This window comes from Triturus cristatus, chromosome 8, assembly GCF_964204655.1.
Source record: "Triturus cristatus chromosome 8, aTriCri1.1, whole genome shotgun sequence".
NCBI lineage: Eukaryota > Metazoa > Chordata > Amphibia > Caudata > Salamandridae > Triturus > Triturus cristatus.
The window spans coordinates 1,091,186,650-1,091,214,213 of NC_140591.1; the positions used below are offsets into that span (position 1 = coordinate 1,091,186,650).

Here is a 27,564-nt window from a genome sequence, read left to right on the forward strand (position 1 = left end):
AAGTCATGTAAGGGAGAAAGCAGATAGGCTGGGGTCGTGGATAGCAGGATCCCAGCCAGACTAGTCAAAAACCATCACAACACCAGGAAAAAAGTGGGGGCAACCATATAGTCATATTCCACCTTCCTACACTAGAGAACTATATTGAGTTGGCTAGAGGAAAGAGTGAAAAGACACAGTCATGAAGTAATGGAATTTGGTACACAAGATTTCATTGGGTGCGCCAGTTGATCAGACAGTGATTCGCTGCTCTACCGGAAATGTCAAAAAGTGAGTTTACCTGATACTGCAGAATACAGTAGCTCTTGAAATTGGCCATTGTAAATTATTTTGACGATTAGGTTGCACCTCATCATTTTTGTGTTCTACTTAGATATCTTTGAGGTTGCTTTACATATTTAAATAGGCAGTTTTTTGTCCATTCTGATGTTCTGTGTTCTTACGATTACTGGGCCAAATTTATTTTTCAATCACGAAAGGATCGAGTGACTGCCATACTTAGAACTTGTCTGCTTTGATCAAGTAAAATAGTATTTTAGCCCCTTCATCTTGCAAAATACAGGAATTATTTCTCTTTCACGGTAGGCATTGTCATTTTGGCTCTAGTATGTTCCCTGGACGCTTGAATGTTATTCTATTCCACTTCCAGTGTGTAGCTTCTAATCGTTTCTCACAATGCAGGAGGTATAAACTAGCCGCATCAGCAAAATCAACATTTCTCAGGGCTATTTTGCTGGATTACACTGTTGCTCCCGCTGATTTAGTAATCTCCACCAATTGGCATAAACTAGTGCGTGGACTAAAAGGACTAGTTTTGCATACAGGATTGGTTTAAAAAAAAAATTGTGACACATAATAAACTTTCCTAGTTTGCCCTTTTGCTAACTCCCTTTGCTTTTTAATCCCTTTTTATGTCTCGCCTAGCAACTACAGTTATGTTGAGCTGTAGGGCTTTGTCCGTTTCCTTTGGGACTACTTGTGGCGCCTTCAAAAACAGATGCTTCCCATATTTTATTTTTATCGCCACGGCGCCCGCTTCATGGTGTGCGTTGTCATAGGTGACGAGCGCAGGCAGGATTGTTAAAGCCTGTGCTCAGATTACTATAAGAACATGCATTCGGCTTTTTTTTTTAATACGCCACGGTGCCCGCAATTCTTCATTATCCCCGATGACGTCACCTGCGGGATAGAGTCGCCCTTGTAACCAAGAGCTAGTGGCAAGACAACATGTCGGCGCTATACAAAATACTGCCGGTGTATAAATGTATTTGTGAGACATGCATGCACTGGTGTTTTTAAAGGGGCCCTAGCAGGAACAGTGTGATTCGCTCTTGCGAAACAATGCCCTCTGTACGTGACGTTGTTTACCTATAGATCCTCTTACCCTGGGCTATGCATCTGAGCAGCTTTCCATGTTACCACAGTTTGAGCAGCAACATCACTGTTCTCTGTAAAGTGTAATCCCATGTTTACAGATCGAATCCTCTTGACCACCTTCCGCGTGGGCTGCGGTAACATTCCAGGAACCCGTATTTCAACGGGGAGAGAGTTCCAAGAATAGTACAGTGGCTTCTCTGCCTTGTCAGCCATTGAGTGACCAGTTTTGTGCCACATACATTCATTCATGTAACTGAGGTTAATAGATTGCACGTGAGGCTCGGTGATCAGCTCTACAACAGACTGATTCTGCAGAAAAAAATAATTGCCAGCTCAGTATATTGTTTTCTGTTTAAAAGTTTATTTATTACTGCATATGAGGTACAAAAAGGGTTCTTTCAGATTTTTTTTTATATTTAGCACTTTCATTTCCCATTGGGTCATGGTATATATCTCTGGACCTACCCATAGAATATTTGTCTCTTTTTTTTTGCAGTGTTATGTAGCGCCAACTCGACCCGAAAATATTGAAGTGCTTTACATGAGCACCAGTTACACACGTTCATTTTTGGAGATTAGGCAATTTGCGCAGAATCAGCACTTTTACAGTTTGGACAGCTACAGATGAACCCTCCCCTCCCACCCCCCTTGGTCACCTTGTGAAGCTTTCTCTATCTTTGTGGTCTTGAAGAAGGTGTCTGGCTAAAAGTAAATGTCCACACCAAGACAGGATTGTTAAAGCCCGTGCTCAGATTACTAAACAAGCATTTGCAATGCAATAGGTCTCGCATTTTGCGAGTTTGAGCTATTGGCATTGTAAATGACAATTCCTTTTATTTATGTTTTGTTTTTTAAAACATATATAAAAGGCATTGTCATTTTCAATGCCAATATCTTAAACTCATGCAAATGTGAGATGTATTCCATTGTAAATGCTTTTTTTATCTGTTTATAGGACAACACATGAAAGTTCCTCGTGTGGCTTTCCAGCTAAACGAAGCAGAAATAATTTAGCTCTTTACACCTAGTCACAAGGGCCTAAGACATAACTGGGTCCACATGGGCAGTTCCTGCTCCCGCTGCCTGACTTTGCGTTACCCTTTCACAGGGTTATTACTATACGTGTCATTGGAACTGTTTCGACAGGCAAGCACTGCATTCAGTTAACTTTTGCTTTAAACTGGAAGTAAATGGAAACAGACTATAGTTATACTGATTAATGCTCCATAATAAAAAAATGTATTAATTCGAGCGCTTGTTGTTAGCGCTTTTTTTTTAGATACATATATGATTGTCCAGTGGTCAGCCCTGGATAATGCTAGAACTTTTTTTGTCACATTTAACCTGCTGTTCTACTAATATGCTGGTTCCGCTGGATGTATGTGTGGGCCATTTTGAGAGTGAATTAATAAACATAACCAAGATTTGGTCAAATGGCTTTGAGTGTTCAGATAAATAATATACCAAGTTAATCCAAGTCTTTATCTAGAAACTGATTATATATATACACACACTCACAGCAGCAGAAGTGATAAGAGTCAGTGTATACACTTTATTGGTAAAGCAGCCCTGCTTACCAATAAAAAAATCACAAAAACATGTCAGGGGAACAGGAAGCATTAAAGCAAGAAATCCACATCATGCCAGGTACAGTAACACAGATGAGGTCACAAACCACCCCGAGGCAGTGCCAGTAAAATGCCAGGGTGGCCAGAGGGCTTGCTTTAGCCAGGAAGCCACTACTAGCGTGGCACAGGTTTGGAACAGGATGGATGTACCCTACCAACCTGCGCTCCATTGATGATTCAGTATTTAAACCAGCGAGCCACGCAACAACTGCTTGTGTATGTCCAGCAGTTAGAGTGGCCGTACAGTGAATGACATCTATTTCCCAAGCCAACCATATTCCTCCAACTCCGCCCTCCTCACCAAAGAGACTTTAATCCACTTCAAATGGGCCAGTGCTGTTCCCTGGGGTTGCTACCTCCATACATAAAAGAGCCACAGATTTGAAGTACAGAGCTGTAAACCGCAGTCTAGAACAGGAATTGCCCCCTCCCCCAGACAGCGCCTCGGGGACCATAGAGCCCTGTAATACCATAGCACGTATAGCTCCGCTTTTCACTCTGGGGATGTCACTAGTGTATTTCTCCCCCACACTGCAGATTGAGCCCAAGACCCCTCTTCAGCAAGAGCCCACACGGTCAGAGTTTAAGAGCATGTCTCTACGCCCCTCAAGGGGCGCTAGCTGTGCACGCAGGACAGTCGGCAGTTCTCAGAGTAGCAGAGCAGGGAGCGGTCCTCTGGCCGCTACACCATTCCCGCACTGTGAAAGGGGGCTAGCTGGTCTCCCTTCCCCGCTCTCCTCCCATCCTGAATGAGAACAGTGAAAACTCAGTGGATTTGTGCGTATGCCTTTTGGGTATCAGAAAGCTGCCTGCTGTCTAATTTAATGTGCATACTTCAAAAACAGTACAAAAAAGTTATGTCACAATGTTGAAGCACTGTATATATGTATGTTGCAAGAATGTGATTGAATGCACAACTAGTGCAGGTGCATGCATGCGCCTATAGGGGAGGTCAGTTATGTATATAACATCAGATAATATGTATGGATCAGTTCAATAGAGGAGGAACAACATGACCAAATTGTGCACATGAGGTTCACGTCACTTCCTGCATACAAACAATCCACCACTGTGGAAGTTATTTATTCACGGGCACAAGGCAGATTTTATTTCAAGCAAAACAAAAAGGCTTAGACAGACACTGCCAGAAACATGAACTGTGCTTTTAGTGGGAAGGAAATCGGCATATCACCTGCTTTGCGCCGTGTTTCTGCAGCAGCTTCTGTATGCTACGCCACTGTTTAATTAACTGAGGCAGACAGGAAGTGCATGACTGACGGACTCAACACGTCATGTGTAAGCATTTGAACACTCCCTGAACACTCATATAGGCCTGAAAAGACATCAGCAATGCAAACGATACTAAGGGGTATTTTCTATATACCCACACAGATCGCGCCCCCATGTAGCCTTCTTGTGGCAGGGAATCGTCACTCAGCTCTTTCACATCCTGCGGTGCCAGACACTTGTCGGTGTCGCTTGTTATGGCGCCCTCACCTGTCGGAACAGAAGCACTTCAACAACAGCTCCGGGATACACACGTATTTGACTATACAGCAACAAAGCAGAATGGCTTGAGCGTCGGACTTCAAAGCTAGGGAACCTGGTTCGAATCTCGGCACCAACGCTCGAACATCCTGTGTTTCTGGCCACATCACGTAATCTGTGCCCAAAATTGAACGTGTCCGCTTGTAAAACAACAGGTGCTCACATAATGGGGTCTGACTCTTTACCACCGAGTAAGCGCTATATACAACAGCAAAAAAACCAAGAAAAGGCACTCAGGGGGAGTAAAAAAACGGAAAGCACGCCATGCGCATGTTCTGCTAAAAAGCCATAATGAAAAGATACGGCAGAATGCAATGCAACAAAACAAAAGTGGAAGCGCGCCATTTCCGCAAACCATACCCGTGCACATGTCCGGTCCAGGCGCGTGCTCATCTCCTGTCCGATATGATCTGGAGCCGACGGGAAAAAGGAGGAAAAGTGAATGCGCGCACTGCGCGCATTGTGCTGAAATGCCGCGAGCCGTACACGTGCACATCACCTGTCCGGACGCGTTCATATCTCCGGTCCCCCTTTGGAAGCTACATCGACAACAATAGATCTCGCCATAGCGAGAAGCGCATGCACTGCATCGCTAGGCGAGACCTAAAAAGCATGCATTCCTCTTTATAACAATTCTGCATGGTTTTGTTTTAGCTTAAAACATATATTACATCTTTGAGACATTTTGACATTCTGAAGTTAAAATGTTTTACCAGCACACCATTTTTTAATGAAAAGTGCCTCGCTTGTGATGCTTTAAGGCGCTGCTACTTTGCTGCTGACCGCGGCCCCCGCAGGGGGCCAATCAGCGGTCAGCGCCTTAGTGCCCCCGGGGCACCGGTCACCCCTCCCCACTCCCTCCCACGGGGAGGGGGCAGGGACGCTGACCGGAGCCCCACTCCTCGGGTTGGCCGGACGTGACGCGCAATGCGTCTCACTTCCTGGCCCTGGTGTGAGGGGGAGGCTATTTAGCCTTCCCCCACCCTCCTGGCGACCTCTTTGTCGCCCACCTCACCAGAGGTTGCAGGTAAGACTATAGCGGGTTGGTGGGGGGCCCTGGCTGCGACGGTGAGCCGCCTCCAGGGCTGTGGCGGAGTTACAGGGCGATCTGGAAGCAGGCCGGTACAAAGGGTACCTCTGCGCGGCACCATTGGGGGTGCCAGAGCCAAAACCGAAGAGCCTCATGGGAGGGTCCCGGAAGACGTGTCGGCGCCCCACTAGTCCTGCGGGCGGTTGTGGGCCTGAACAACCGGGGTCTTGCTAAGCGACGCTCCGCCCCGATAGGGGGGCGTGAGTAGAAGTTACCAACGGCACGTGATCTTAGAAAGAATCACATGGATGGCAGCATCAGCGGGCATCTCTCCCGCACTGCCCGGCTCATCAGGCGGGCAGGCGACCCAGTTGGTTGCCTGCCCTTGGATCGCCCGTAAGATAACCCACCCATTACATATTCTGGAATTATGTAATAAACCTGCAGCATTGTTACCCAACACCAACTGTCTTGTGTGTGTGTCATTTGGGTAACCTACCATGGGGGAGGGGGGACAGCGGGGTGCCCCTGGGGGTACTATGCCGCAGGGGGCCAATCAGCGGTCGGCGCCTTAGTGCCCCCGGGGCATCGGTCACCCCTCCCCACTCCCTCCCACGGGGAGGGGGCGGGGACGCTGACCGGAGCCCCCCTCCTCGGGTTGGCCGGAAGTGACGCGCAATGCGTGTCACTTCCTGGCCCTGGTGTGAGGGGGAGGCTATTTAGCCTTCCCCCACCCTCCTGGCGACCTCTTTGTCGCCCACCTCGCCACATCCCTCTCTACCGCTTACCCGGCGTAGGTGTTGGGTGGGGGTGGTTTCTGAGCATTGTAATGTTTTCCTTTTTCGTTGCAGGCGGAGTTACAGGGCGATCTGGAAGCAGGCCGGTACAAAGGGTACCTCTGCGCGGCACCATTGGGGGTGCCAGAGCCAAAACCGAAGAGCCTCATGGGAGGGTCCCGGAAGACGTGTCGGCGCCCCACTAGTCCTGCGGGCGGTTGTGGGCCTGAACAACCGGGGTCTTGCTAAGCGACGCTCCGCCCCGATAGGGGGGCGTGAGTAGAAGTTACCAACGGCACGTGATCTTAGAAAGAATCACATGGATGGCAGCATCAGCGGGCATCGCTCCCGCACTGCCCGGCTCATCAGGCGGGCAGGCGACCCAGTTGGTTGCCTGCCCTTGGATCGCCCGTAAAATAACCCACCCATTACATATTCTGGAATTATGTAATAAACCTGCAGCATTGTTACCCAACACCAACTGTCTTGTGTGTGTGTCATTTGGGTAACCTACCATGGGGGAGGGGGGACAGCGGGGTGCCCCTGGGGGTACTATGCCGCAGGGGGCCAATCAGCGGTCGGCGCCTTAGTGCCCCCGGGGCATCGGTCACCCCTCCCCACTCCCTCCCACGGGGAGGGGGCGGGGACGCTGACCGGAGCCCCCCTCCTCGGGTTGGCCGGAAGTGACGCGCAATGCGTGTCACTTCCTGGCCCTGGTGTGAGGGGGAGGCTATTTAGCCTTCCCCCACCCTCCTGGCGACCTCTTTGTCGCCCACCTCGCCACATCCCTCTCTACCGCTTACCCGGCGTAGGTGTTGGGTGGGGGTGGTTTCTGAGCATTGTAATGTTTTCCTTTTTCGTTGCAGGCGGAGTTACAGGGCGATCTGGAAGCAGGCCGGTACAAAGGGTAACTCTGCGCGGCACCATTGGGGGTGCCTGAGCCAAAACCGAAGAGCCTCATGAGAGGGTCCCGTAAGCCGTGTCGGCGCCCCACTAGTCCTGCGGGCGGTTGTGGGCCTGAACAACCGGGGGCTTGCTAAGCGACGCTCCGCCCCGATAGGGGGGCGTGAGTAGAAGTTACCAACGGCACGTGATCTTAGAAAGAATCACATGGATGGCAGCATCAGCGGGCATCGCTCCCGCACTGCCCGGCTCATCAGGCGGGCAGGCGACCCAGTTGGTTGCCTGCCCTTGGATCGCCCGTAAAATAACCCACTCATTACATATTCTGGAATTATGTGATAAACCTGCAGCATTGTTACCCAACACCAACTGTCTTGTGTGTGTCATTTGGGTAACCTACCATGGGGGAGGGGCGACAGCGGGGTGCCCCTGGGGGTACTATGCATTGTGCTTGGTGTCAAACAAAAAGGTCCCTGACAATGCTTCTTTGCCCACCGAGCAGATTACACGGAAGGATGAAACACACAGGCAACCCAGCAGTGCGAACCGGCAGGGGTCTGAAACACTGATTCGTCTGTGCAGTGACGAGCCTCCCCTCCAGCTTCCAAGGTTTTTTTGGCGCATTGGCCCACAAATGACGTCATTCACTCTTTCTTTTTAAGAGCAATTGTAGCTTCAGCATATTATCTACTGATTGAAAAAAAAACACCCTTGCTCCGTGCTTCCCTACCATCCACCTTTATTCTCTCCTGCTTCCCACACTCTTGCTCCACCGGCCTCTATGCCCTGATCACTCTTGCTCCTTCCTTAATTTCCTCTGGGCCTTTCTCGCTGTCTCTGACCCTCTCTCTCGGTTTCTCCAACCTGAGGCGTTAGGGTTTCCAGCACTACATTTCAAACTGTGAAAATGACAATGTTGTGCTGCTGTGTGTGGTAGGTGGGAGGGAGGGGGGGGGGAATAGTCTCTCTGAGGTAAAGGAAGTGCGCGTGCACTAAATGTCCTTGCAAGTGTTAGCGAGATGGGTGTTCTGTTAGTACACGTCACATGCTCCATTCCTCGTACTTTATTCATTCCAAATAGCTGTATGGGGCAAACTTGTATTGACCCACTTTAGTGCATACATCCGCTGGCCTTGCACACATCAGTTTCCAAGGTGGCAGGATGGAAGTGCAGCAATCTGTAGGCCATCAGTTTGAGGTCCGGCAAGACTGATTCCGAGGTCGCTAAACTCGGTAGCATTAAAGTTAGTATTAGTAGCACTCTAAAGTGCCGAAAACGTGCTGTTTTAGGCGCTGCATAAAAATTTATGAATCTCCAAAAATTGTGTAAATGCTGGCCGCGTTTTCCTTCTAGCAAGGAGTTAAATCCTACGTTTCAAATAATATAAATACTTAAACCTGTAGCGAAGGTGGTAGTTTAAACAAAGATCCGTTTGACCTCTCTCCCTCTCCGTCATACCAACAGAGCTACAAACGGTGCAACAAGCAATCTCCTGAATTTCACGTGCCGTCTGATCTGAATTGCATAGCAGTAGCGCGTCTTTGCATCTCCTTTAGTGGAAAGTTAGGTATTCAAGGGGTCTCTTCAACGTGTTAGCATAATAATAATGCACGGCTGAAAGAGAATCTGCGGTAATGCCTTAAGAGCATAGCCTATCTGAACTGGCAGTGCACTTAGGCAACCGTTCTCTTCTGTTCCAGAGCCCACACTAGTTCTGCTTCAGACTCAACACAAAATGGCTTCAGTTTCTGCTAAATTATATAAACAAGCATTTGCAATGCAATAGGTCTCGCATTTACGCGAGTTTAAGCTATTGGCAGTGTAAATGACAATGCCTTTTATTTCTGTTTTAAAAACTAAAACAAAAATAAAAGGCTTTGTTATTTGCCATGTCAATAGCTCAAATTTGCGTAAATGCAAGACCTATTGCATTGCAAATGCTTGTTATATGAATTGTGACTCAGAGCTGCTAGTTTGAGACGTTGGATTGAGAAATTTTGAAATAGTATCCATGAGTACTTAAATCTCACCACTTTTCCATTGGCTCTCCGAATAGAATCCATGTGGATTAATAAGCGCAAGAGAAGTGTGTTCCTTGCCTTGGTACTAAGTATTAGTCCATGTGTGATCGAAAACTATTTGCCTTGGTCGAATTTTATTTTGCCTATTGGGGAGCTGAAATTGAAACAGTCTGTCAAGGGAAGGCGACAACCTCTCCCACATTTTCATAGATTAAGTATCCTCATTTTTGCTTTATTACAAAGAAGAGGTAGGTCGCAAGGCAGCAGAATTTAGCACATAAATATCACCAGTTGTAAAATGTGACCAATTGCTTCTAGATCGCGAAGTGACTCCTACTAAAACGACACCATTTTTGATTCTGAAAAATGTGGATTTTGAAATATTTATGGAAAACGAGCAGGACAAGATTTGTTATCTCAAGTTTTGGTTCATTTAGAAACTGTCAAAACATAAATCAAATTGCGGAACAAGATGAAATTTGACTGTAATGATACTTACATCCCACATTGTGTCAATTGACTCCAAGAAACAACATTGTTTACACGCAATCAATAAATTTCGAATTAGTGGTGTTTTCTAAATTACTTTGAGGATGATCTTTAACAACATCTAAAGGGCCTATTTACAATCAGCATGTTGTAATACATTTAGGAGTACTAAAATCCTACTACTAAATGTACTACAAAATGTTATTTGCAATCCTACAAGTGTAAATCTTCACATCCACCTCTACTATCTTCTCCATGGGGAGTTCCTCATACACGTAAGTTTATTACTCAGGGGCCCATTATGATGTCTGCCTCCGACCAACATCATCGTGGATTAGGGACCGACCATCCCCTAATTATGATGCGACTGCACATGGTGCAGTCGTATACTCACATTTCCCTATGGGAGTTTGTGCCATGGCGGTAAACCGGCCATAACACAAGCTCCCGTAGGGAAATGGGAGGTTGTATTCATCCCTGCACCACGTGGCAGGCACCTCAAGGTGAACAGGGGGGCATGATAGGTGCCTCATCGATCCCGAACCAGCGGCCGCAAGGAAAAGGGGGCCTTGCAAGGGGCCCCCAAACTCACTTTCCGACAGGCTTTCCTCATCGGAAAGTCCAGCATGCAAAGCCTGTCAGAAACCGAGCATCATAATCCCAACGGCAAAAACGCCGTCCATTGGGAATACAGGGGGTTTCCGACTGGCCGATGGGCTCCTTGAGCTCGTCAGAATCCAGCGGATTTCAATGCAGACCAACTACATTGAAATTAAGCGGACGAAATTGAAACCGGCGATCTTGGTTGGAAAGCGATTTCCGACCGAGATCGTAATAGGCCCCCAAGTAGTGAAGGCGGGAGCGGCCAGGGCGAGTGGCTGCAAAAAAGGACATGCTTACCCCTAAATGGGAGGGGTTTAGGGAGGAGTGAGGGGGGTTCAGGGATGGAGTTTAGGGAAGGACATGCACCCACCCTCAAAAGAGTAAGGTATTTTAATATTATTCCCTAAGGGGTTTTATTTTAACCTTCTTCTTCCCTTATTTTCTATGGGAGATTGTTGCAGTGTCAGTGGTTGGCCTTGTGTGGTGCTGGAATTACTATTGTTTCAGTTTGGCAGTAGTAGCTTACACTCGTAAATTTGGTAGGGATGCTGACATTCAAGTCTACACTTTTGAGTAACTTTACACTCCGGTTTTGTGTGCAGCCCAACGTAGTAAAGTCACTCAAAAGTGTAAGAGCAAACATACATGTGTAAATTACTCACTAATGTAAGTCACCTTTGTGAATATGCCCATAAATTTCTTTTTTTAAAACATTCTTTATTGGTTACTGGTAATATCAATAGAGAAAAGGATGACAAGTCATCAATAAACATATTCCATTCAAAACCTATTCACAAGGAAGTACAGTTCCAGATCCACAATACAATTCGTAAGTATGCAATACACAGCAAGTAATAGCCAGTGTAATGCGCCCATAAGCAATCAATGTCAAATTTGGAAGTTGAATGAGAGTGTCGGTTTAATCAGAAGTTGACATAGAGGAGTTACCAGTCTCATCTCCCGAGGCCCGGGCAGAAGAGTCTAGGAAGGTAGCTAACATTCTGCCCCAAACATCAAGGTCCTCGTACAGTTTGTCATCAGTCCTGAATTTTTTCAATTTCAATTCCTCTGCTACCAACCATTTTGTCCCATCATGCTCCCAGCGATTCAAGTCTGGGGTCACTGTGCCCTTCCAGGTGATTGTAATGTGCTGTTTGGCAAGAACGAGGAGTACATGTAAAAACTTGAAAGCCTTTTTATGACTTTTTTGTGTGACAAATGTCCCCCAAAATACATGTAATTGGATCCACGAGACACAAGATCACTGCCACGGCACCTAAAAGGCATTTACTAATGGGCAATGCCATGCAAAGTGTAGAAAGGATACTGTCGGATGGTGGCATTGGGGGCGTTGCTGGGGCCTAAAAAGGTCTATTCTGTGTGGCTTGGATGGTGCTATGTATGTCCGATGTAAAAAGTGAAAATGTGTAATTTTGAATCTGGAGTTGCTAGAAATAGACTGTACCAGACCACATACAGGTGACCATTGCATGTCATCAAGTTGTAGCCCAGGTTCTCCAAACCAGGTCGCTCTAACGGTGGGTAGAACCGGCATTCAATCCACCGACATGGCCTTGTATAAGTGTGTGACCAGGTGTCGCCCTCCTCCTATCTCCAGTAGGACCTGAAAGGTGTGTGAAGTGGGTGAGGCTGCTGGTAAAGAGATCCAGATGCCTCTGGTAATACCAAAGAGGCTGGCATGTTGAAAGAAGTGTCCTATTCCCATATTAAAAACATCTCAAGTGGCTTCAAAGGATATTAACTTTTCATTAGGGAATAGATCCCATAGGGTTTCGTGCCCATCATCCTGCCATGGGGTCATGTCCACTGAACTCATGAGTGCCCTAAACGCTGGGAGGTCCCAGAAAGTTAACTCCCTGGTAAAGTGTGCCATCTTTAATATTGATTTAACTGTACATCCCTACTGCAGTGCAGTGTATTTTACCAGCAATGGCACATAACCCTCTCCCCTCCCACTTGCCATCAGGATCGGAGGTAATAAGAAGGCACCGGAGTTGTCTTGTGACAATTTCTTCTCCCAGTTATCCTCTTCCATGAGCCAGCACGTTGCGTGTTGTAATTGTGAAGCCAGGCAGCATTTTTACAAATTAGGGACTGCTAAACCCTCCTCCACCAGGGGGCAAAACCGAATGTTCTTAGCAACACAGCAGCATCCCCAAGCCCATATCAGAAAGGAGAGTGTAGTGCTCCCACTGTGAAGAGCAAGGATATCCGATAATTGATTTGAAGGCCATACACATTCCCGAACCTGTCTTAAAGATCCCTTGACCAGGGAGCAAGTGTCATTACAAAGACAAGTAAAAGAGAGTGTTGTCTGCATACAGGGACACAAGGTGATTGGTGTCCCCCATGGTGATCCCGAAGGGCGCCATCGCTTGCCGAATCCAGATGGCCATGGGTTCCAGAGCAAGGGCAAAAAGAAGCGGGGATAGAGGGCAACCCTGCCACATTCCTCTGTCAGTAGGCCAGCTCTCCGAACATAATTTACCTACCCACACCCTGGTGTCAGGCCACCTGTATAATAAATGCACCTTGGAACGAAATCAAGGGCCAGTCCCCATGATCCTCAGCTCCTGCTTAAGGAATGGCCATTCCACCGTGTTGAAGGTTTTAGCGATATCTATGGAGACAATGGAGAGTTCGTTCTCCCTTCCATCCACCTGGTGCAAGACAACCTACATAAGTCCACGGTGGTATTATGACCAGGAATTAATCCACATTGATCTTAGTGGCCCAATTGCTGAATGACCAGACACAGCCTGAGAGCAAGAGCTTTGCAAACGATTTTAGTGTCTGTATTAATCATGGATATATAGGAGGTGGGATTCGAGCAGCCACACCCTTGTTTGAGCATCATGGAGATGTAGTACTCCTGCATAGATTCTGGCAGGACCCCAGGACTATTAGGTTCCAGGAACACTTCCAGTGGGTAGTGGGTAAGGGAAAGGGAAAAAGCCTGGTAGAACTCTGTAAGGAGGCAATCGCCACCCAGCGTCTTGCCACTGGGGAGCTGCTGCAGTGCCCCTCTGGTAGGCACCCTCCAGATGGGCCCTGAAGGTTTTGACAATGCCCATTGTGTGCTCACATCTCTTCAGATAGAGTCTTTGAGGTGGAGTACAGGGGAGTGAGGAAGCTCCCTTCCTAGGAGCCAGGCCAACAGATGCCCTGAAGTGTTGCCCTCCCCATAGAGGAGCTGGCGATATGATTTAAGGGTATTTTTCTCCAGTCTATCCCTCACTTCCACAATATGTTGCCGAATGGCCAGTTCGCCTGGGCACTCGGAGGTGCCAACCTGTGGCAGCTGTTGTACACGTGCTAATTCAGTTTTCCCCTGCTAAAGTTTGGAATGGCGTGTTCGCCGTACCCCACAAGAGAGCCCCACGCAACTCTCCCGGATCACTGCCTTCATCGTCTTCAATTCGGTCACGTGATGTAGGGTGCAGGACCAGTTCACAGTGAAATAGTCTGAGACAGCCTTCACGACAGTCTCCTGACCTTCTGTATCCTGTGGGATCTCAGGGGCAAGTCTCCATCCCAGAAGCGAGCAGGTTGCACTCCCCCAGCTGAACTTACTGAGTACTGGGGAGTGATTGGAGAGGTACTGATACAAATGGGCCACCAATGACACCCTCCCCCCAGGGAGTCCGAGATCACTATACGGTCTAATCAACTGTATGTGTTGTCAGTAGAGGAGTAGCAAGTGAACTCCTTCACATCGGGGTAAGTTCCCCTTCATATGTTGCGGAGCCCAGATTAACGACTGCCTCCTTTAGGGAAAGTGTAATCCTGGGTTTAGAGGTCAGTTTAGAAGGGTGTCTGTCCAGACCACCATCCACGACACAGTTGAAATCACCCGAACAAACCACTGATCAATGTATGGTCAGTGTGAGGACATCCTGAATCTTGGGGAAAAATTGCCAGTCATATGTGTTAGGTGCATAAGTGTTCACAATGGCCATGTCTATCTCATCAAGTCTTCCCTGTTGCAGTAGGAACCTCCCCTCAATATAGGCCTCCATGTGTCTCAGATCAAAGGAAAGTCTGGTGCTGTCCATATAAGGATCCCCCTGGCGTTGTGTAGTGATTAGCAAAGTAAAGCTGTCTCTTCCACCGCTTAACAAATTTACTGGCTTCTGAGTCGGAGAGATGGGATTCTTGTAGACCCACAATCTGGACAGCATTCCACCACAGGAGGGACAACACTAGATATCTTTTCGTGTAGGTACCCAGACCCCTTACACTCAAGGATATCAACAAGTAAGCATCAGTACCAACCATGGCAAATGTAAGTGTGAGTGTGAATCAAGAGGCCCTGCCCTGCAAACTGTTGGCATAAACTCGAAGGTTCATCAAAGTGCTGGGGAAAGGACACTACTATGCCCCAAATCCCCAACCGACACCAACAAGTGGCACCTGTAAGGGAAAGGAAAAAGAATTAGAAAGAAAAAAGGGGAGAGAGGGATAGATGCCATTCCTCCGGAAGACTACCTCCCACCGATACAAAAAAATCAGGGGTGTATGATCCCATCCGCCCCACTCAGTGATAGTGCACCCTCCGCACCAACGAGGCACAGAGGGCAGTCATTAGCAGGGTCCAATCCAATATCTGTCATACCCTATCCCATGGCTAGGTGTTGGCACAGCTCCATCCTGTAACCCATTGTGTGCCCCAAAAGATCTAGGTGTAAGAGAGCAGACACCCCCTTGAATGAAGGAGTAAGGTGATCAAGACTGATGTGCCGTAGAAACAAGGTTAATGTCAAGTAGGAAATGGAGAAGCTCCCCAAATCAGGAAATCACAGCTTCAGGAACAACGTCAGGGGTCCGTGGGGTAAAGCTAAGCGCTCCACCTTTACCGTGGATCTCAGTTATCAAAGTCTTGGGAACCAAGGATTGATCTTCTGCATCAAAGTCTATGGTGCCATCCTCTCTGACCACAATGTGGCCGAGCCTCCGCGGCTCCCGTTGGCCACTATTTCCACTCTGAGGGCATCCATTCAAGCCTCTCCCAGAATGATCATGGAAGGGGTCCAACATCACTCAGCGGACATGCTGAGATCAGAGAAGAAAAATCCAACCAGGACCATACCTCCCCCTGGTGCTCAAAGAAGTGTGATTTCCCAGTGCCAATGACACGGAGTGTTGCAGGATATAACAGCATATACTTGAAGGTCATCTCCCAGAGCTTCTTTTTCACAGAAAGGAAGGACTTGCACCTCTCCTGAAACTTATGAGTGTAGTCCGGATATATGGCGATGTTGTGATTCTCGAATTGAGGGATTGAAAGTTCCCTTGTGGCCCTCAGGATAATGTCCCTGTCACAGTAGTTCATAATCCTGGCAATGAGAACCCTGGGTAGGTCTCCTGGTGGTGTCAAGGGGGTCCATGACCCACAGGCCCTCCCCAACACAAAAGGTTTGAGAGGCTCCTAGGGCGCTGAGTGTCCTGTACCCATTCCTCAAGAAAGGTCTACGCAAACTGGCTCTCAACTCATTCAGGAAATCCCAATAGTATTACATTGTTTCAGAATGAGTGACCGACATCCTCAACTCTATTTTTCGGCAAATTTGTGGCATCTGACATTTGTGACACCTGTTGCTTAAACTGACTGACCTCCGATTGCAAGGTATTGATAATGGATTCAGTGTTGTCTACCTTGTCTGCTTCTTTGTGTACATCTGTGCATAGGAGGTTGACTTCCATGGATACACCTGCTATTTGTCCCTCAAGTGCTTCCCTGGAGCCCTCAATGGCTACCAGTAGATCCACCCTGGATGGTTAATCTCACATGCCGGGTACTGTTCTGGCGAGGCCGCCTAACCTTGACAAGTGATGCTGTGTAGCAGCTGGCACGTGATGGTGTATTGGGTGATGGTGCTATCCTGAGCCTGATGCTACAATCTGTCTTTCCTCATGTTAGTGACACAGTTGTAGGCCTGCATAACCAGGTAAGCCCAGTTGGTCAGGTAACTGTGTCTCAGTTAGAGAGGCCATCAGTCTAGGACGGAGGCCGAGTAGAAACCCCTGCAATCCCAAGATCATCTGGGTACCTGGATGGACAGCAGGCAGAAGCAACAGTCAGTGATCAAGCCTTGATATGATGCCCCCCACCGGGCCCAGGTGCATTCCTTGCAGGTGCTCAGGACTACTAGTGATGCAGACCCTGGGAATACAGTCAGGCTGGGGGCTCCCCTCATAGGGAGCAGGCGCCCACCGGCCCCCATCAGCACTGGCAGGAACCACAGCAGAGCCTAGGCGTCTTTCACATCGCTTTTCCCATGGCCCTTGCAGCTGGGGGTCAGTCCTCTGGAACATTGCCTCTAATGCAGCATGGTCAGCACTCCATGACTTCTGTAAAGGCCCAGGTGCCTCCCAAGCACCCCTGCTCCAATCACCCAGGGGGAAGGACCTACTTGCAGATCCTATAGCACTTTGCACCACTCCTCGTCTGTTCACGGTGGTCACAACAGATCAGCGCACTTCTTTCACTTGGAACAGGACCAGCACCAGAATCAACTCCAATGGCTTAGGACTGGATTTGGCACCTCTTGGTAAGTCAGTACTCAGAGCAGAAGAGCTGGTAGCAAGAGGTAGGTTAAGTCTTTAATGTCCCTGAGTCTTCAGCAACAGGAGGCAACCTTGGTCAAGGCCTTGGAGATGGTTAGAAAACAGGATGCAGAGAGTAAAGTCCTGTCCTTTCACTCCTAGGCAAGAAGCAGCAGACATCAGGCCGACACAGTAAAGCAAGCAGCAAAGTGGCAGTCCCTCCTAGCAGTACAACAGCTATTCTTCCTGGCAGAATGTCCTCAGTCCAACAGTGTTCTGAGGATGTGGTGTCTGAGGTCCAGTACATATACCCATTTTAGCCTTTGAAGTAAGGAGACTTCAACGAAAGGTCTTTGAAGCGCACAAGACCCTGCCATTTCTGGCCCTGGCTCCAGAAACACTACATGGGTGGCATGCAGCTCTTTGTGACGGGACAGGCAGAGTCATATTCAGGTGCAAGTGTCAACTCCTCCCACCATTTTAGCTCAGGAAGACCCATCAGCCTGGTGATGTGCCATCAGGAAATGTGAGGCACACCTCAGCTCACTTTGTGTCTGACTGTCTAGAGTGAATTCACAAAGCCCAACTGTCATCCAATCAAGACGTGGATTCTAGAGACAGGCAGAGGCACAGAATGGTTAAAGTAACAAAATGCTAACTTTCTAAGAGTAGAACAAGGGGGCAACACTTGTACCCCTTACTGCTGCACTGCGAAAGTGAGGAAACCTTCCTCTTACAATAAACCATATGTAAACCAGGTGAACCATAGTTAGCCATAGTAATCCAATTGAAGTTTACGAAACTGATAATCCATGTACTACATTCTTTTTAAATCACTGCAGAGACAGCTAGGTTGAGATGGAATGTTTTATTCCGCATTTTCAAATGCCAAATGCTGCCAAAAGCTTAAACTTTGACATGTGCTTTCAACCTCCTTAGACCGGTACAGTAAATAAACCCAATGCATTTCGAACATTTGTTCTTCTTCAGGGGTACTGCAAATAAATTAAAAAAGAACTGCATCAACAATGATAAAAAGGCGCAAGATATTTGATTTCTAAAGAACAGTAACCTCAGCTACAGTTTTACCTCGGTCTGCCATTAGACTCCCATCCCCTCTTGAAACCCATGAAAACAAAATTATAATACAGAAAAGAATATCAAAGATTTCCTCACCCAAACTCCCTTGTTATGATATAAAACCCTCAAGATATAATGTACATTTACCGCGTGAAACCGGCAACTCAAAATCTGTGTGTCTTCCCTTATTTGCAAAAAATTATCAACTTCCCTCCTTCCACAACCCTTTCTTAAATCATGTTTGCACACATTTTCCCCTTTAAGCCTAATTAGACCAAGTCCCGTTCCCTGCTTTCTCCTTTGGTGCTCGTGAGCGAAAACTGAAAACTACCCATCCCATAATGCACTAACCCAGAAATCCAACATCAAATTAACGCAAATCAGAACTAATCCTCCTTAACCACGATAGATTTTAAAACATAAATAATAATCCAAAATTTATTGCTATAAATATACTATCAAAGCATAATGAAATAAATATTAAAAAGTAATATCTGGAATCGATGACTTTCAACAGAAAAAAATCCATGATGTAATTAGCAGCCCTTAGAGTGTCGAGTCAACTTCCTTAGAATGAAACAAATGCAGTTCAAACTTGATGTTTTTTTTAAACGATGATCTTAAGGTCCTTGATGTTATCCTGTCTCCAAAGCGATGTATAAGTGTATATTGTAACTCGCTTAATTCAATAATTGAATCACTCGTGGGGTGCAACTCTCATTTTTGGGACGAGTTTAGTTGCAAAGCAAGTGTGAAGGTGTCGAGGGAAGGAGTGCACTCGACACCTTCACACTAACTTTCTAAGAGTGGCATTTTCAGACCTGCAATTTAAAAACTAACTTCATTTGAAGATATGTTTATAAATTGTGAGTCCAGAGACACCAAACTCCAATTTTTCCATCTACTCCCAATTGGAAGATACACAAAGTGTTACAAGACAGCTCCTATGCTAACCTATGGGAGAGACAGGCCTTGCTGTAGTGAAAAACAAATTTAGCCGTTTTTAACTTCCAAGACTTGTAAAGCTCCAAAGGTACACGTCCTACCTTTTAAATACATTGCACCCTGCCCATGGGCCTACCTTAGGGGTGCCTTACATATAGAAAAAGAGAAGGTTTGGGTCTGCAGGGAGTAGGTGATTCTTGTTTTCCAGTTCAGGGAGGACTTGGCCTGGCAGTTCAGGCTGAACTGCTCCCATGGAGATCAGGGTCAAGACTGTTTTGCATATGGCTGAGTCCAAACTGAGGTCGTGTGACGAGCAAAAAAACATTGGATTTAACCCACATCTGAGACTGGGGGTGAATGTGTAATTTGTTCTACATTTCGTCCATCATTTGTGTTTTGTTTTGCTTTGTCGCCCTAAGTGGGAAGGGTATGCCCAGACGTGGGTCCCTTGCTCACTATGCCACTGAAATCAAACTAGCCTGGCTGATGAGGGATGATATCCCCGAAATTGATATCAGTATGCTTGTTTTGTGGTCTTGGGAGGACCTGGACTGGCAGTTCGGGCTAGACGGTTCTCATGGGGAGAAGGGTCAAGACTGATTTGCATATGGCTGGGTCCAAACTGAGGTGGTGTGGTAAGCAAAAAAACGATGGATTTAACCCAGATCTGTGACTGGGGGTGAATGTTTGATTTGTTCTGCATTCTGTCCATAATTTGTGTGTTTTTTGCTTCCTCCCATTACTAGAGCAGCAGAAGCTTTGTGTTTTTCCTAACCTCTCCCCTGCCTGGCCATCGCACTGAGGCTGTGATGGGCTGGTCAGTTGGTGAATAAGAAAAGAGGGCTACCTGGGAGTCGGGTGTCATCACCTTTCCCCAGTGTCTTTCATGCCTAGGTGGATGGAAGTGTATGCTTATATGGGCCTCACTGTGAGGCCACCTTTTACAAATAAAACAAGCATTTGCAATGCAAATGGTCTTGGCTTTGGGACCTTATTGAGCTATGCAGCACCTTATGCGCTGCCTGCCCCCAATTGTGCTTTAGAAAGTTAAGTATATGATTAAAAGGAAACGTTTGACTTACAAAAGCGTCCAGTAACCCCATTAGACAAAGCTCTTAAGGACAACCAATACCTTAATGCTGATTAAATATAAGAGAGATAAATTGAGAGGGCTGGCCAGAAAGTGACTCCCTAGATAAGCAGAGGACAGACAGGTTCGTCCTTGAGTTTTATTTAGAGTTCACAAAAAAAAGCTTGTAACTTAAACAGGAGCACTCTGGTAATTACAGAGCCTGGCAATTTGGGGTCTGGCTGCAGGCTGCCGAGGGAAAAGGTAAGCTGGCAGCTTGAGGGAGCCAGCCAGCGACTGGTAATAAGGCGCAGGAAACAGGGCTCCATTATTTTACGTTACATACAGGTGCATGAAATTCCATGCATTGAAAATTAATTAAGAAGAAACGGTGTGCGGCAACGTTTCGATAGCATCACATAAAACCTATTGGAACACGCAGTATACTATTTAAAGGCAGGTACTGTGTATGCTGGATGCATGTACTTGAGCATGGAGCAGGTTGTGGGTTGTTGGGTCTCTGGAGTCTCTCTTTGGGGCAGCAGTATTGTTCCATCGCATCTTGCACCCTCCATGGGAGCATGTGTGGTGTTCAGGCAGTGCTCACTGCAGAGTATGCTTTACCTGTCTGCACGGGGATGTTTTAAACAGTGAGGGGATGGGGAAGATTTAGGGGAAAGAGTGAGTCTGGCTAGCAGAATGTGCACGTGGCGGGGTAGAGCAGCCCTGGGTGTCCCTGAGGTGAGCTGTTCCAGAGGTGAAGCTGCGGATGTCACTGGCAGCAACACACAAGGGGGTGCAGGACATTTACAGGTGGTGCACCATCCTCATTAGCGCCCACCCCCTTCCATCGCCACCATTGTATATAAGCAGTCGCTCTGTTGAGAGTCAGATGTTTAGCACTTCACATTTCCCTAAATCACGCTACTTATTGATTCCCGGCCTGCCGAAGATCACACAGATCACCCTACAGACAGGAGGACAATTCCCAGGTGAGACCATGAGGAGAAAAGTCAGACAGAATGCACAGTGTGGCTCGTTAATTTCTGCACAAGGGGTGTGTGCAAAGGGACAGACGCCAACTATCTGTGCGACATCAGGAGTTGTTTGGGGGCATTTGGAGGCAGTGCGGTCTTCACAAAAACAAAGTACGCAACAGAGTACTGATATGAGAGGGAAAGTGAAAAGTTTCTTCCATTTTTGTAAGAGAAAAAAAACAGAACGAGGGAGCCGCTGAAAAGAATCATTCTACGCCGCATTTGTTTTGCTTTCAGATTTGCGGTCTGACAGAAGGGTGACTGTACTGTAGTTTAATGAGCTTTATTTTACACAGCTAATTTCCGGCGCGCAGGAATCGGCTTGAGTTTTTATGGTGGAACAGTTGTTTCCTTTTTCAGCAGTTTCTCATAATGATATAGTGTTAGACCTGGCACCTTGGCGTGAGTCTCTCTTCCAATTTTTGTCGCTGTGCCTCATGTGTTTTGCTGGTGTTAGCTGCTCAGAGCACTGTGCCACTGCCAACCAGTGCCACAGTGCAAGTGCTCCCTATTTAAAAGGTATATGTTGGTTGGATTCCATGATTGGCTTATTTGGTTTACTGTGAGACTCCAGTAAAGTGCACCAGGAGTGCCCAGGGCTTGTAAATACAAATGCTGCTGGTGGGCTTGCAGCACTGGTTGTGCCACCCACAGAAGTGGCCTGGTAAAATGTATCTAAGGTCTGCCATTGCAGAACCTGCATGCAGATTGGTACTGTCATGCTGACTGGGCAAGTGCACCCACTTGCCAGTCCCTAAACCTTCCCTTAACTTCCTATTAGTCACCCCCATGGTAGGTCCAAGGGCAGGGTTCATTGTAAGCATAAGGTAGGACAAGCCCTGATGTGTGTGGCATGTCCTAATAGTGAATTACAGCCATTTTTGTTTTTCACTATTGTAAGGCTACCTGTTCTCCATAGGCCAGAATGGGCTGTTAGAATTGTTACATTCTATGATCCTAACAGACCCAGGGAACATGGTAGAAATTCGAGTTTAGTATGCCTGAACTCAGAATAATAAAATGCATCTTTTAGTAAAGTTTATTTTAATATTCTGTGTTTGCAAATGCCACTTTAGAAAGTTGGTATTTGCTTGCCTAAGCATTTCAGCCCGCCTCTGCTATGATGTGTATCTACCTGTCTGGTTTGTGTGAGTGACAGGGCTGGGGAAACCCAGAGGGGCAGGGCTAGGTAGCCTGGTGGTGAATAGAGAGATTGACATCCAGATGGGTGGGAGGAGTGCACCTGGACTCTGAATAGGGCTGTGTTCTGCCACCACAATGCTGGCTCCACCTCCTGTGGAGCGGCTGATGTCTCTGCCCTGCACCCTGAATAGAAAGTCAGAGTCATGTCAACAAAGTGCTCAGGAACTGGTTTGGACTGGGCAAAGGCCCCTCTACCCCAGAGGAACAAAGGAATTAGGGGTATAAGTATTGGGACCCTGATCCCAAGAAATTAGATCCTTCTTGACAAGAAGAACCTCTGCCTGAGGAGAAGGAACTGGGAAAGCTGTAAGGAGGAGCACTGTCCCTGACCAGGGGGATTGGCCTGCAGTGGTTGCCTTACTGCTGAAGGAGAGGAGAAAGACTACAAAAGACTTTATTTCAACTTGTGCTTAAAAAGATCTCCAAGGGCTTGGACTAGAGCTTGCCTCCTGCTGAAGTCTCAGGAACAACAGACTTCACCCCCCAGCTCCCCAGAGTTCCTTGGAAGTGCCTGCTGCTGTTGTTGGGCCTTCTGAGGGACTGCGTGTCGCAAGGAGCTGGAAGCGCGACTCAAGGAGGAGAAGCGTGCCGCCATCGGAGCTGTTGTCATCGCATCTCGTAAAGTGTGTCGCCGCTGCAGCATCGCATCGAGCGGAAGCGTCTCGCATCATCCAGGAAGTGTCTCGCAACGCCGAAGAAGCGTGTCGCCATCGCAGCCATCATAGCTGACGCATCGCACCGCATCAAGAGAAGAGTCTTGCATCGAAGAAGAAGCGTGTCGCCATCACAGCCATCGTAGCTGTCGCATTGCACCGCATCAAGAAAAGCGCCTCGCATCCATGGAGAAGCGTGCCGCCGTCAGAGCTGCTGTCGTCGCATCGCGTAAAGGGGGTCGCTGCTGCAACATCGCATCGAGCGAAACGTCTCGCAAACGTCAGAGAAGAGTGCCGCTGCCAAGGCCGCTGTCGTCGCATCGCGTAAAGGGTGACGCCGCTGCAGCTGACGCATCAAGTCGAGTCTTCTCGCAACATCGGAGAAGCGTAACGCATCTGGAAGATCTTCACGTCTTTATTTCTTTGCACCAAAAACTTCATCGCATCAACATCGTTGCAACACTTTCGTTGCCCTGCGTGTCACATCTAAAAGGTACATTGACTTAAAGTGTCGCATTTAAGAACTGAAGAGAACTAAGCAAACTTCTACCATCTAAAAGTAACAGTATTGTGTATTTTTGTCGTTTAATGGTCTTGTAGTAACTCTATATAAAGAATCCTTATTTTTAATATAAAACCTGTGTGGTGTCCATTTGTAGTGTTGTCACTTGGTTACTGTATGTGTTCACAAATGCTTTACCAACTGCCTCTGAGATAAGCCTGTCTGCTCGTGCCAAGCTACCAAGGGGGTGAGCAGGGGTTATTTTAGGAGTGTACACCCTTACCCTGACTAGAGGAAAGGTTCCCTGCTTGACACAAGTACCCGCCTGTGCCAACCAGAGAACCCGGATTCTAACATATAGTAATTGTCTTATAGTGCTGGAGGCCGGTGGTATACCTTCTCTGCACTCTGGGGAGGGCCCCTGTCCATCATCAAATTCATTGAAAAGACTCTTGGTTGACTCTGTTATTTTCCTTCGTATTTCACTCATATTGAAAAGATGTAAAATATTTTCCAATCCTTAAAAATTAGCCATCTACCATCTTTGAGCAGGAAAGTACAGAGGGAAAAAGAAAAAATCTAAATTGGGAAATTCCAAAGTTGTGCCCCCTGGAGTATCCCGCCGCAATTATATGTAGGTGATAGCTTTAACTCAATGGATACAGAGCCCCGCGAGCAGTAAGACCAGTGAGTAAACCAGGTCAGGCTCCCCCCACGCCCTCCTGTGCGTTAGCACCCCAACTTGTCACACTTGCCGTCTCACGCTCACGGTCTTCGTGATGAGATACTTTCAGTTAGCCATCCGATAATCTCTCAGATTGCAGACAAATAATCCTTTGTCTGCATGCTGCGGCGAAGGTCGGGCTCAAATTGATGTCAGAAATCAGCACGGCCATGTCCAGCTGACGGGATCGGTGCAAGTTCACGGGTGCAGGACCCGTATTTATATTTATCAAGAAAAGGAATCCACACATCAAAGATTACCAGAAACGATTTGCACACCACGGCTCCAATTCCCAGAGTTTACGAGCGTGTGGACGGTGCTCCCTTCGCTCAAAAGAGGCTGCAGACAGCACTCATGTTTACAACTGAGTAGCATCTGCTAGTGCCTGCGCGTGCATGAGAGAGAAACAAGCAGCGCATTCGCTGCAACGAAAAAGGAGTGCTAATTCACCCACCAAACCCACACCAAACAAGCATTTAAAATGCAATGGGACTCGTATTTACGCAAGCCCTATAGCATTTTAAACGGAAGTGCGAGCGTTAAAAATGCACAAACGGTAGGGGGTGGGGTGGTGCTGCTTGCTTGAGAATTCACGGACTGCTGGAGGGAACGGGAGGAGGCAGGGAAACTAAACAGTTTTAAAGGTAAAGGAGCTGATAGCTGTGGAAGGATAATAATGACGACATGACCGTCAGGAGGCGGGATTAGGTTTACAAAAACCAATCAGCATTCAGCATTTACGATTGTGGCCAATCACAAAGATAGGTGGAAAGTGGGCGGAGCTTCCCCCACTAATGTGTACACAGCATCTTTCGACGAGACAGTGCATGTGCTGCCTAGCCGAGACCTAAAAATAGAGAAGATGTGGCTTTAGGGTAGAGCTGTCAACTTTGAAATTGGGGCGCTAGGTTCAAGTCCCACTGTCCTATCAACATCCTGTAATTCCAGGCAATCAATCTCCCCATGCCTAAAATCAAAATTAATTTGATTTTGTGCAATGTAACTGGTGATCATGTAAACTGCTCCAATGCCCTTGGGTCGTGCTCACACTATTTAAAGCTACAATAACAAAAATAACTATCTATTTTTTTTCTTTTCTCTGCAAAGGCCAGAGCATGATAATCAAAGAGGACTCTTCATATAAAAACACCCATATTCCCTTTTACCATGTCTTTTCTGCCTTTGTTTAGTTTAACTATCAGTCAGGACAATTAGGGCAGCTTTAAAACACATTCTAAAGTGCTTTTACGGGGCACTATTTCAGATACATACTGGTCAAAGGAAAAATACCGGCTTTGGGTGATTTTTTTTCATTTTGTAGGGCCAAGCTATTAAAATACCACTCATGCTTGGAGAGTAATCAGACAAGTTGCAACGCTAGCCAGAACATATGTTGTGGCCCTTGTATTTCACCTCCACCTTCCGGACAAAATGCTGTGCTTATAATACTTTTCACCAATGTTACTGGATATTAGATTTAAAATGCTTCATTTACCAAACATTTCTCTAAAATGAGACAAACCAAATGGTGTTTCATGAAAGAGCATGATCCAGAGATGCGGGTCACTTAGGGGTATGCCCGGGCTGAATTGTGATCCCAATCAGACCCTGGTAGAGAGAGGGATGAATAGAGAGGAGGAGATAAAGAAATAGAGGAGAGTGAGAGAGTGAAAGGAAGAGAGCCAAGTAGTGCGAAATACTGAGGCAGAGAGAAAGAGAAAGAGATTATTCTCGATATTTTAACATTTTTCTTTTTCTGGGGGAGGAGGAGGGAGGAAGAAGGTGGGCGACGTGGGCAATTGCTCTCTTTGCCCATGCCTTAAAACGTCTTGGGCTGTCCAATCCTGGGTGACTGGTTCACCAACTCATCTGAAAGCCTAAACTCCATGAAAGCGTCTTATGCAAATGGCAGAAGACCTTAAATAAAAAGGGAATTGCGATGTTCCTAATATGCTAAGAAAGCCACCCGCTAGTAACAGATATCTTGTTTTTCCGTTTTCCACATTTGGTGATTTAAATTCCACCAGAAGTAGCAGGCATTTATATAATTTCAGAGTGTTTTTTCCCCCAAAGATGTTCGACCCATGATAGATTAAACTGTTTTTTTTCTAAATAGAAATCTCCTCTCTCCTAATAGAACATTCGAAAGAAATACGTCGAAATGGTGGTGGAGTCGGAATTCCTCGCATTGGCTAACGGAAATTCTGCCCTAAACGGGGTCGTTCCTCAGACATTTTACACATTTCTTCATACAATATTAAGAGAGTTAAAAATTACGCACGTGCATGTGGAATTGTTCTCACCTGGGCAGAGGCAGATGAGGGCCAGGAGGAGGGTGAATGCTGCCAAGGAGAGCCCACGAGGGCACCACCACCTGGCGGTACCGGCCGAGCCCTGGTGGAGCGTGCTGCTGCGCGAGGCCATCTTCTGGTCTGGAGAAAGCTCCCGTGGATGCGCGCGAGCTGACACAAGCAATGGAATGCAGCTTAGAAACCTGAAGCAAACCAGCTGGCGCTGAGCATCCTTCCACTGGAAACAAACTGGAAAGTGTGTCTGGCCCGTCAGGGACGCTTCTCATGTTTTATGGCATATTTAAAAGATATCCTCGGTAGTCGCCTTCGGCTGTAATTTGTCAAAGAAGCACTGTATTTCTTTCCAGAAGAGCGTTTGCACGTATGAAACACGTCTCTATGTTTGCACGGAATTTCTCGGGTCCTGGGGCTATTGGCAACCGGGCTTGAATTTTCATGACAAGTACAGGTCCAGCTCTGTGTTTTGCTGCCGGTGGAGTGCTGTTTTTGCAAGTCGAATGCCAAAAATGTCTAATGCACTTTCCAAAATGCATTTCATTCACGTCTTGAAGAAACTTAAATGATACAAGGTATGGTCGATGTGTCGTGGTAGGCCAGCATTAACTGTTCACTCTTGTTAAAGACATCTTGTACTACACTGTGGAAAGTAGTTCCCTTATAGCTCCATATTATTATTTGCTGGTCATTCACGGTGTCCGACAAATTGTTACGCTTAAATGCACTAGTCATTACTTTCTGTTAATTGCTGCAGATATGTAGGGTGGCCGGATTATCAAAACAAACAAGCATTGCTTGGCATAGCAAATAGGTCTCGCCTTTGGGACCTTATAAGTGTTTTAGCCATGCGACAGTTAATGTTGTTGCAGTGAGGATATTGTACTGCATAACTAAATACTTATAAGGTTCGAAAGGCGAGACCTATTGGCTATGCCAATGCTTGTTGTATATTTGCCACTGCAATGGTGTTGGGGGGCCAGGTACGTTCACTTTAACTAAGATTACAACCAGTACGCTTTTAAAGGACTGGCGTTAGCCAAAACCTTTTGATTTTACAAAAACGAAATGTATAGCACACTTTCAGTCAGCCCTCTTCGTC

At 46.9% G+C, this 27,564-nt stretch overlaps 1 protein-coding gene across 1 annotated transcript in view; it reads right to left on the reverse strand.

The window, feature by feature from the left end:
• ECRG4 (ECRG4 augurin precursor) overlaps positions 1-26,858 on the reverse strand; it is a 99,444-nt gene extending 72,586 nt beyond the window's left edge. The window contains exon 1 of the mRNA XM_085622620.1: positions 26,460-26,858. Within this exon, the coding sequence (XP_085478746.1) occupies positions 26,460-26,580 (121 nt within the window). The 5' untranslated portion in view covers positions 26,581-26,858. The remainder of the gene's footprint in view (positions 1-26,459) is intronic.
• Between the last annotated feature and the right edge of the window lie 706 nt (positions 26,859-27,564).